Genomic DNA, 12,066 nt, shown 5'->3' on the forward strand with positions numbered 1-12,066 from the left:
TGCCAGGAAGTAGGATATTCTTGGTTCAGGTTGTACCAGGATTTTTGACCTATTCAAGATTGGGATTCCGAATGGGTTGAGCTTTGAGATGAGGCCAAGACAAGATCAGGGAGATGGGAGTGATTTGCTGTGGCCTCTGGGAATTCTGAAGATGTGTGAGTTGGCCTTACTTGTATCAGAAATCCACAAGTCGTTCGTATGAGATGGAGATATAGAGATCTTGATCCGGCATGCTCTTGATTGTGAAGCCCAAGCAAAGAGGGAGATCTACTTTGAAGCAAACTTGCATTGTTAGGCAATGAGTCCAGCCATTGATGGCAGTACAAACTTCATCCTGTGGCTGCAAAGGAGCCAAGCCAAACCAAACCCATAAAAATTCAGGCTTGTTTATTTAGAATTTTATCTGTCTTTTGTGCTTGGGCACGAGCTGGAGTTGAGCTCAAAATTGAGGCTCAAGCTCACTTATTTAGAATTTTGTCAAGCTTTAGCTCGGATCATTTAATTAGGTGAGTGAGCCTTTTCATAAGCTTTAATCTTAAACTTCACTTTAAGCTTAATTCAGGCTTGTTTATGTAGTAACATATAAAATTAGTGTACTTTAATATATAAATAATATGACAAATTCTCAGTTATAAACACATTATTTTGGAATAAGCTTATAAACGAGCTTGTTGATGGCCCAAATGAGCCAAGCAGCTTAAAGCTCAACCTCAGCTTGTTTATTAAATGAGCTTAAAAATCCCTGAAGTTTATATATTTAACTAAATCAATGAACTGAAAACAAGCCCTAATTGAGCTGTTCATGAGTGGCTCTTTTCACTTGTAGCCCTATTCATCCACCCGGAGAGGATGATCAATCACTGCAGCAGTGGAATGGGCATTTGATGAGTTCATCCTGTTGGGGAAAAAACCTTGAATCTGAATAAAAACTCAGCCATAGAGAAGTTGAGCTCCTGTATCTTCAAATCTGGTGACCGATCTTTGAGAATCAGGAGCTTCACCATGACATTCCATGGAGTTTTGCCAACAACCATCTGCGCATCCTGTTGATGGGAGAATTATGTTTTAACTTAAGTGAGTTTTGAACATTTGGGTTGAATTTCTATGGACTGAGGATGCGCCCAATGAGACAAAGGTTAGAGTAAATTTTGATTTGGGTCTTGTCAGTTTGCAGCTCAAGTTGAAAGCAATCAGGAGGGTTCTTTTATGGAGACTGATATTTGGGGAATGATCTGTGAAAGAGGGACGACTGAGTAGGTGAAAGTTGAGGGTGGAGGATGGAGGGTGCAAGGCATAAGAGAAGGTATTGAGAGGCTCCAATGCTGTTGTGGAGGGAAGAAACTCGAGCAGGGCTAATGATGGGGAGAGTTGTACTCCCAGAGAGAGAGAGAGGGGTAATGTTGCTGTGAGGCTACTGGAGTGATTGAGCGGGTCCATCAAACAAAAGATCAAAAGCAAGCGTTGTTGCCTCTTCATCAAAAGAAAAAATTTAATACTCTTTTGCAAGTGCCTCTAAGTCTACTCAATTGTAGCTCATGGATGACAGAGAGACTGATTTGAAGGAAACTGAGGAGTTGATGAAGAAGAATACATCAGCCTTTAATTTGATGATAAAGTTTGATGATAAAGATTAAGGATAGTGTGTAATTCTTAATAACTGACATGAGAATCTAGATTATAGTTTAAATTTACTTGTGATTTATTGTGTTTGCATTTTGGTTTGTTCTTCTTTTTGGATATATCAACTTGTGTTGAATAATGCTTATTGGTTTTATTCTTGTACTTTGTTGAAGTAAGATTAGTTATTATTATAGTGTTAGTTACTTAGCATTCATGATTTGTTGAAGTAATATTAGTTATTATTATCATCGTGTTAGTTACTTAACATTCATGATTTGTTGAAGTAATATTAGTTATTATTATCGTGTTAGTTACTTAACATTCATGATTTGTTGAAGTAATATTAGTTATTATTATAGTGTTAGTTACTTGTCATTCATGATTTTGGATTTTGTTTTTACCTTTTCATTGTTACAAATTGAAAACAATGATAAATAAGCATATTATAAACATTTTGGATAGATGTGTACCTTGCATCTCCAAAGCACACGCCTTGAATCCAAGCACCCTTTACACCATTGATAACTATATGCCTGACATTAGAGCTCGACAATTTCATAGAAATCCATGTACCGAAGGCATTAAGAAAGTTGAATAGTAAATTATTGTCAGATTTGGTAGAATGCATTCTTCTGTTTTCTGCTCAACTGTGCATAACAAGGAAAGAGTTGACCTAGGAGAAACAAAGTCTATTGTCACTTCTATATCCATTATTATGATATTGAGAGTCAGACTACAGACCACATGTATATGTCAAATTTAACTTACAAAAGTTCAAATCTTCCCATATACTATACTATAGTCCTCCCTAAAAGTGGCTGCCTTGCATCTTCTTCTCTACCCAGGAAGGCGAAAGCACTGGACTCATTTGACATTCTGCAATCTCTGACTGTTGACTGTTTGCTACTGAGTTTTCTGTGTTCACCTTCTCCGTAGGATAAACTTTAACTCTCCAAACCTTGAAGGTCTGATCTAAACTTGCAGTATATACTAACAGTCCTATTACAGTATCTTCTGTTTCCAAAGAAGCTTCTAGGCACCTTACTGGCCCATGATGGCCGTCCATGACTGCAAGACATGAATGGAATGTATTGCCTTCCTCTCTCCTCCATACTCGTATGGTTGCATCTTCAGAACCACTGAGAACTAAGTCCCCTATGGCTGCTAAACAAAGAACAGAGAAATGATGACCTTGTAAAAATCCCCCATGATTGAACCTACTTGACATCTTCTCCTTCTCCCAGAAGTTTATGAGCCCATCTGAGGAGCCAGAGTAGAGAAAGCAGGCACTTGGTGAACAGCTCAATGCCAAGGCATTAACTGGGGAGAGTTGAAACTTCAATGTCATGGTGAGAATATGCGAGCTTTCTCCAAATACCCTCCTCCATATTTTTACTGTGCCATCAGAGGAGCAGGTAAAGACGCACCCATCATTTTGGTTGATCACAATAGCATTAACAATACCTTCATGAGCTTCAAATGAATCAACGCATTGCCTCTCTGAAATCTTCCATGCTTTGACTGTTTTATCCCATGAACCTGTATATAATAGTTTTTCTACATAGTTGTAAGCCATGCAGGAGATGATGTCCTTGTGTTGATGAGTATTCTTCCTTGGATACAGGAAAAATGAGCTTCTTCGGGGTAGAGTTTTGATCTTCTTTGGTTGAAAATTCTGTGTCAAGGACACATCCCATACACGTATTTTGAAGTCACCATGTGTAGTGAAGAGCAGCTTTCCATGAGCCAAGATTGCCCGGACTTTACCAGCATTAGCCTTAATATAACCCATCTCAGTGCAGTCTGATTGCTTCCATGCATGTATTCTACTACTCTCAGAGCCAGTGAAGATAAAATCTTTTGAGATTGCAATAGAAAAGATGTTACCTTCATGGCGATGTAGGGAGGCTAAGCAATGGTAGAGAAGAGGAGTAGGAGAGGTGCGAATAGGGGACAGAGTCCATGGTGTCTCAGGGCTTGTAGGCCATAGCGGAAATGATGTTGCAGATGCAGAAGATGTTCTTGCTGAAGCAAAGTGGGAGTCTGATTCTTGATTACCAAAGGAGAGTCTCCTAGGTAAATTTATTTTCTTCCTTTCTTCGTCCATGAAGTTCCAATGAGTTTGTTTTGCAAAGAACTCCATGGCTGGTGAGTTGAAAGGGTTAGAAATGGTGCTGAGCTGTTAGATTAAATGAATGTGAGGTTGTAGAAGAGTGTCCTAATTTTGTAGGTAGGTTTTTACTGTGGGGGACCTTTTTCTGCTGTGAAGGCAATTAAAGGCTTGCCATCCTTCCTACGGTCAGGGATCACTAGCAGAAAATGTAGTTAATTTTGTTCCTAGTGAATGGTTGGTACGTCTTCCCGGCCATCATCTCTTACTTTGAGGGCCATTGCGAGTCCCCAACTGCCTAAACTTGAGAAGCAACAGGAGTGCACTGGACTGAGATTTAGGAGGTCGTGTCTCCATAGCCTCTCTATTCGCCATTATAATCTTGTTTTCCGCTATTACCCATTATGATGATTTTCTCTGCTACCTACTCTTATAATGTGCAGTATATATGAACCCTGGAAGGGATGGCCTCCTTGCAGAGGTCTACAAAGATAAGCACACGCAGGTAAAGTAATGCCTTGTACCCATTTTGGAAGAGGCTGCATTAATTTAGAGTCGGCATGTAATAGTGCCCAAATGTGTGAATTAAGGTTGAAGGATGAGTTAGTTACGGGATTGACAAGGATTGATTTAGCACCTGTGGGGCAACCATGGTAAAGAAGCAAGCCTACCTTTGCAGTACTCTTTATGCGTCAGCTACCATATCCTTGCCACATTCAATTCGCCTCCTACCCGATCTTCTAATTTCCATTTTTATTCTATTTTGTGTCTTACTTTGCATAGGAGTCTGTTAGCTTTCTTCGCGTACTGTTGTAGCAGAGGCCCACATGACTCAAATTATTTAATGCTCATTGCGTTTGTAACAAATGACGAAGAGGAAGACCAAACCTTACATATGGGGTTGGACGATGGCCCTCGGTGCACTTTCCATTGGAAGACTTTTTCTTAGATAAAAGATAGATAAATTGCCTCAAATTCTATGATTTGGGTTACGAAGTAGACATTGGAGGAGTGTATATTATATTAGTTAACAGCAATGAATGAAGACAAGGAGTTAAAAATAAAATACTCGAGGTGGTCGGGGACGGGAATGCGAATGCTGGGATGGAAATGAGAGATGGCTGCCAGTTCAAACCTTACGACCAAAGCTATATGAATAATCAATCAAAGCTTGGTAGGTGGGCAAGGACGATGTTTTTTTACTCCCCTTTGTCTGCCACTTTGGTTCTTCAACTGTTGCTTCGCATTCGTATAGTTTGGTATTTAAATTAAATAGTAATAGAATAAATATTAAGCATAAGTTAAATTAGTAATGGAATAAAATAATATTAATATTTTTAGTATTTTAAGTTTTGAGGAGGCATAAATTTAAATTAATTTTATTTTTTGTTTGGTATCGTAAATCTTAAATAAGGTATTGTTTGATATTAGTGGAGAGAGAGACAAATTGGAGTGCAAAATTGTTCTATCTTGCATAAAAAAATTAATCCCACCAAAGCGGGATTATTTAATACTTTGCAGAGGTGGAATAGATTTATTTCAGTTTAAGAGATAAAATAATATTAGGCTTAAATTATCTTTTTCTTTTGGTCAAAAACATATTTATGTTGTTGAATTTTTGCATTTTTTCTCATAGAATTTTAACTTTTTATGATTTCAAATGTGTTCTTGAATCTAGTTGAAAGTATGTTTATGCTTTCGAACTTTTTGTATTTTTAAATGTGCTCATGAATTGTGTAAAATCATTCATTTAAATATTTAGTTAGTAAATGATACGCATACGCATTGACATGACAATTTTTTGGCATTTTCTTAACTCCTCTCTTCGATTGCGTCTCCTCCAGTTATGTCTCATCTTTTTTTCAATGTTTCCTACGTCTCTTTCGGTTGGGTTACACAGGTTGGTTGTGTTAGACAGATCATTGATGTGCCCAAGTCAATTTATCTGTTTAAGAATGTCAAGTAGAAATCATGTTTAACAAATATGTGAAAAATAAAATTATAGACTCAAGTTAGATACTAAGTGTATTTGAACTTTTACATGTATGGTATTTATATAATAAGAGACATACGTTTTATGAAAAAATGAGAATAATACCATATCACATGTTTCATATCATGTGTGTAAAATTTGACCATAATAGGGTAACAAAATATATGGATATCTTCTTTTAGTTGTGTGAGACTCTCAAGCTCATAAGGATCTTGTACAATATCGTTTGATATTTAAATTATAATTCAATATTGTTAGCTTGGAATGTTACTAAAGACCATTAGTGATTCGATTGGATGGAGTATATTTAGAAAAATAATTGGATTATGATGAAAAGATTTCAGAAAAAAGGAAAGATCTATTTAAGTGTCACATTTGGTTGTATTCACATATCGATCAATTATAAGTATTTGTTGAATTATAATTGTGAATACAAAATAAATTAAGCAAGTGATTAATTGACTTAAGGGATCTGGGGTATAGCATATAGAATTTACTTAAAGAATGGAGTTGCTATATATATCTAATAATTGTATAGTAATAAGCTCTTGAAATAAATGAGTATGCTAGTTGTACGGTTTATCTGTATATATGAAATTTATGGAAAAATGAGAGTATATGGATATATGAAGTTCATTACGTGGAAATAAGAGATGTAACAAATATGGGTTATGAATCCGAGTTATGAACTCGGGTCGAATTGCTCAAAGAGAGCTCCAGATCTAGACCTGTTGTGCGCAGTTAGACGAAGACAACTGCAATCTTGCAGTTGAACCCATTTTCTACCATTTGTGGGCAGATTGTTGCATAAGCATGCTCGTTCATGTCAATATATATGTGACATGCATGTGTGAAAGTGTACTCACGATAAGTCTCTGACTTGTGTAGAAAAAAAAGAAAAGAAAAGAAGAAAACTCTCAAAGCAATCTCTGTGTAAGTGAGGCTTTTAAGTTGTGGGTCGTAAACAATTTGCGATTTCTATGATTTTGTTACCGAACTAGTAATTCAACCGAAGATCTCATATAATTTCATTGCGTATAACGGTACGTTTTATCCATTTTGAATATGGTTTTCATATACCATGTTTACATTCAATTTTTCAAACAAAATTAATAATAAATGTACTTGCTAGTATAAATTATTATAAATTTTAGATAAAATTATTATAAATTTATATGTATTTGGTAAATTTATAAAATTTATTTGTGAACTTTATTGATAAGTATAACATTTGCCCTAACTAAAATAGTCTTATCAGATTGGCCTTTTTTTCCCAATGACTTCGTGTCTGCATGGCACAAATTTGTTTGACTGTTCACCTGGGAACTTCCTTAATGCATCGTCTCTTATGTTTCGACCCTTAGAATTGCTAAATTTAGTTTTGTCTTGTGGAAGCTACAGCTGGAGCTGGCTCCCATTTACCCAAAATTTATTATTGTCAAACTTGAGACTATCTATATATGCTACCAATATATTAAACACTGTATAAAATTCATGATGCCATGTATAGTATGATTAAGTGGAATTATTTTCCCTTAGTGATATAGGCATGATGGCGTGGCATGTGACATTTCCTTTTTCTCTTGAGTATAATGATTAGAATTGGGATTTTTTCCTGTAAAAATTATAAGGTAACATGTAACTTGTCTGATATATATTTTTATAGGTACATAAGATCAATTATTTTTCTTTTTGTTTTCTTCTCTTTGCACATATGATACTTTGTGGAGAAGGTATCCTTAGTATTTTATATGATTGTAAGTTTTCTTTTAACTTAAAAGTGAGTTTAATTGGATAATTAAGAGTTGAGTTATCTGTTAAGTTTTGATTTGATTAAAAAATAAAGAGACATTTGTCGGTGATGATGATCAAAATAGTGTATTAGAATTAGCATATGATAGAGAAAATAATTGAGTAAAATTTATAAATAAATCGAGTATGTTAATCTTTTTAATCAAGTACTAATTCATGTTACTCGAATAATATACTAATTAGATGTATCACATCAAAAATTATATTATCTTAATCGAGTATAAAGTCTTATGTAATCAAGTAATCTTCTATATTTCTTTTTTTAATCAAGTAAAATTGTGAATGCATTTATTTAAAATAGGCTTGAAAGTCAAATCAAATAAGATTATATTTTTAATCTTCTATGTTTGTTTATTAAGTAAATAAATGAATTTCAACAAAAAATTAAAGATCTTTTAATAAGCAAGCTAAGCTTGAATATAAATCTGTCCAATTTATTTATGTTTACGAACTTGTTTATTTAAAATTCGTTAAAAATTCATTTATTTGTTTATTTAATAAGAGTATATATATATATCTAAGATGTTTTAGGGTTTAATTTTTTTATACTTCAAAATTTATTATTTTATTAAATAATATAATTGTATGAATTATTCATTAAAAAACAAGTCTTCTATAAATAATTGTATTTTTATTCATTAACAAACTCTATAACTTTTTGCTTATGAATAAGCTTCATAACAACCTCCAATTCTTCTCATTTAGTTTAAATGAGTCAAACCCGAAACATGCCCGAATATGAAAAATTGTTTACAAACTGAGTTCAAACATTTTCTATAGAACTCAAATCATAAATAAACAAGTTGAGCTGAAATGCTCTCAAAAATAAACAAACAAAGCCCAAACAAAACTAAATTGAGCTTTATCTTGATTCATGTATATAGCCCAGATTACAGTCTATAATTAATTAAATAAAATAACTTAAAAGTCAAATATTTAATAGTAATTGAGATGAAAAAGTTCAGATGAACATAAAATCATATAAATAACTAAGATAATTTGTATACATAAGATGAAAATTATAGATGCACTTGTGAGAAAGAGAGACGAAAAGCTAACGATAATTTGATAATAATAATAAAAAAAAAACTTTAAATACCCATCCTTTATAGAGCTTCAGACATTCTACCTTGGAAAGTATCTTTCTTTTTTTCTTTATTCAGTATAAACTACAGAGAAATACAGAAATTAAGGAGGAGACAGAAAGCCAGAACCCATCCCCTTTTGCATATAAAGTTAACCAATTTCTACCTAATTAATAATTTTTGAAGACTCCTCTCTTATCCAGCCCGGCCTGCTACTGTTCCTCATTATCAAACCCTAATTAATATACGTACTAAACCCCCAGAATTAAGAAAGAGTTAGATACTCACTACTGTTGTTATTACTATCATCACTAGATATAATAATTAAGTTGATCTAATCCTAGACTGGACCACACATTGTTCTATGAAACTCAAAGACTGGTCATGGGTCGGTGCCAATTTGTGGCCCAAATTAAAAAGGCAGCGTTTCCACCACCGCCATGAATTGTCGTCTTCTTCTTCGTCATCATTTGGCTTTCTTTTTCCCTCTCGGAGGACCCCATCAATCAAAACGCTTTTTCCCTCTCCCTCTCGGCTATCATTGATGAGCTTCTGGACAATTCTAATGTTCTAAACGCCAATTAAGCAAGGGTCTTGTGATAGCTTGGATTTACCCTAAACCCTATTGGTGGACCAGCATTGCTACTTTGTCAGATAGTCTTGCCAATTGATTGTAAATAATAAAAATATTCTTTACTACATTACAAATTTATTTTCTTTTCCTTTTTCATAATCGTGTCCCCTCTCTCTCTTTCCTTTCTTATGGCTATCTCTAACAATTGCATGTCGCTACCTCTCTCTTATCGCCTTTGCCTCGCAACATCACGCCTCTTACGCATTGACCATTGATGCATCTTTCCTCTCCATCAAGGTAGATGTAATGATAATAGGTGTGAGAAAAATGAGACAATGAAAGAAAAGCAATTGTTGGAAGCGACCATAAAAAGGGGAGAGAGAGGATAGAAAGGAAATCCGTTTATAAAACGAGTAAGAGATATTTTAATTATTTTGACATGTTTCTATCAATCAATCAATAAGCCTCTCCCACAAGGTAGCATTAATAATTGGTGGACATCCTTGAACATGTCTTCCATTTCATATAAATATATATATGTATATATATTTGGCACTTATCTTATTTTGAAATATAATAATAATATTTTATTTGAAGATATCTAGGTTGATATTCATTAGCAGATAATTAGTGAGTTAAAATTTATTAAATTGACTCACTAATATATATTAGGATTAAGATTTGTAAATAAATATTGTGACAATGATGTCTTAGTAATATAATATATTTTGATAAACAAAATGAGCACGTTGGTTTATGATCCAAGTTCTTTTCCTCTTTATATATACGAGTCCATGAAGGACTCAATTTCCATCCTCTGAAACTCAAGCCTCTCCCTTCATCCAAATTCATCCTCCTCCTGCTCCTAGCTAGCCCGAACTAGGGATTGCTTTACTTTACTGATCAGCTCTTCCTCCTCCAAATTAAAATGGCGGGCATTGCTATTGGGCGCTTCGACGATTCCTTCAGCTTGGGCTCTATCAAGGCCTATCTCGCCGAGTTCATCTCCACCCTCCTCTTCGTCTTCGCCGGTGTTGGCTCCGCCATAGCTTTCAGTACTGAAATAATATATACATACATACATACATACATACATGCACCACCCTTATATATTTATATATATTCAATAAATTCATCAGTTGATCTATTCTGTTGTTTAATTAATGTGCACGTTTGCAGACAAGGTGACATCGGATGCTGCTTTGGACCCTTCGGGGCTGGTGGCCATTGCCATTTGCCATGGATTTGCTCTCTTCGTGGCGGTCGCCATCGGGGCCAACATTTCCGGCGGCCACGTCAACCCCGCCGTCACCTTCGGCTTGGCTCTGGGGGGACAGATCACCCTCCTTACCGGCGTCTTTTACTGGGTTGCCCAGCTCCTAGGTTCCATCGTCGCATGTTACCTTCTTAAATTTGTCACTGGTGGCTTGGTAAGCCTAATTAATTACACTCTGGTTGTATTTTTTTCCATTAAAAATCATTTTTCTTAAGATAAAAAGAATGATATTGGGGCAGCTCATTGTAATTAGATAATGAATATTAAATTACTGATTGGGTTTTGATTTGGAGGAAATTAATTTGTTTAATCTCCAGGCAATTCCAATCCACAGTTTGGCCGCCGGCGTGGGAGCCGTGGAAGGTGTGGTTATGGAGATCGTCATCACCTTCGCTTTGGTTTACACAGTCTACGCCACCGCAGCCGACCCAAAGAAGGGCTCGCTCGGCACAATCGCACCCATCGCCATCGGATTCATCGTGGGAGCCAACATCCTGGCGGCCGGCCCATTCTCAGGCGGGTCGATGAACCCGGCCCGCTCCTTCGGGCCGGCAGTTGCCAGCGGCGACTTCAGTGGCAACTGGATCTACTGGGTGGGGCCACTCGTCGGCGGGGGGCTCGCCGGAATCATCTACCCGATCGTATTCATGCAACGCGATCATGTACCTCTCTCCGGCGACTTCTAAATTAATAAAAGGAGGGATCTTTCATATTTCTTTTCGATGGATCCCCTCCTTTTTCTTTCTTTCTTACTTTCTTTTGAATCTTTAATTTGGTTTGATCTCTCTGTGCGTGCTTTTGTTTGAATATTGGGTTGTCCTCCTCCTTCTTCTTCTTCTTCTTCTTCTTCTTCATTAGTTCACTTCAGTTCAGTTGAGAGTTCACTCAAATGGCATCTCTTGAGAAGCCGGTGACCATGTACTTGACTTTTGTCCTTCGCTTTTATCTGGAGTAGATTTCCACCGTTGTTAACCACATAATTAGGGACCATCCTATAATTATTCCATGGATTACACAATATATTATGAAAGTTAAAAATATTTCTCGCACCTCACCGCCTCACTTTACTATGTCTCAGCGGCTTGTGCCACCTCACCGTGTTGGGTAAAAGATATTTAGTCATGCACCTTATCGCTTTACGTTGTCTCGCCGCCTTATTTCATCATTTTAGGTGAACTATTTTGAATATTTTAACTATATTATATAGTTTATAGTGTAACTTATGGAGTATCATACCATTTTATTGTGAGAGTAAGGAGAAATTATGAGGTGTTTTGGAGGCGACGAATAATTTCTCAAAAAAAGTGATTCTAGTTAGATGAAAAAAAGGAAGACTCGATTATGTATAAGAAAAAAGATATTATAGTGAGAGACACTATAAGAAAACAATAAATTAATAACGAAATTTTATTGATAAACATATTACATTGCTAATGTGAGATCCATTTGGGACCAAATTAATACTAACAATTTTGCAGTGGATAATATCGTTGCAAAATTTAGCAACGAATCCTATAGGAAATTTAGCAACCGATCTGCAAAGCAATAAGTCATTGCAAAATAAAGAAAATATAAATTTCATTGTTCAGTTAACTT

The 12,066-nt window shown here is 35.5% G+C and overlaps 2 protein-coding genes across 2 annotated transcripts; one reads left to right on the forward strand and one right to left on the reverse strand.

Annotated features, from left to right (window-relative positions):
• Positions 1-2,428: 2,428 nt before the first annotated feature.
• LOC127794829 (protein JINGUBANG-like) lies at positions 2,429-3,763 on the reverse strand. Its single transcript, XM_052326084.1, has one exon. The coding sequence runs from the start codon at positions 3,761-3,763 to the stop codon at positions 2,429-2,431; it is 1,335 nt and encodes a 444-aa protein (XP_052182044.1).
• A 6,232-nt stretch (positions 3,764-9,995) lies between these two features.
• LOC127793921 (aquaporin TIP2-1) lies at positions 9,996-11,305 on the forward strand. Its single transcript, XM_052324715.1, has 3 exons — positions 9,996-10,249; positions 10,374-10,624; positions 10,788-11,305. Exons 1-3 carry the CDS (start codon positions 10,123-10,125, stop codon positions 11,154-11,156), a joined length of 747 nt encoding a protein of 248 aa, XP_052180675.1. The 5' UTR covers positions 9,996-10,122; the 3' UTR covers positions 11,157-11,305.
• Positions 11,306-12,066: the final 761 nt, after the last annotated feature.

This window comes from Diospyros lotus, chromosome 2 (assembly GCF_014633365.1).
Source record: "Diospyros lotus cultivar Yz01 chromosome 2, ASM1463336v1, whole genome shotgun sequence".
NCBI lineage: Eukaryota > Viridiplantae > Streptophyta > Magnoliopsida > Ericales > Ebenaceae > Diospyros > Diospyros lotus.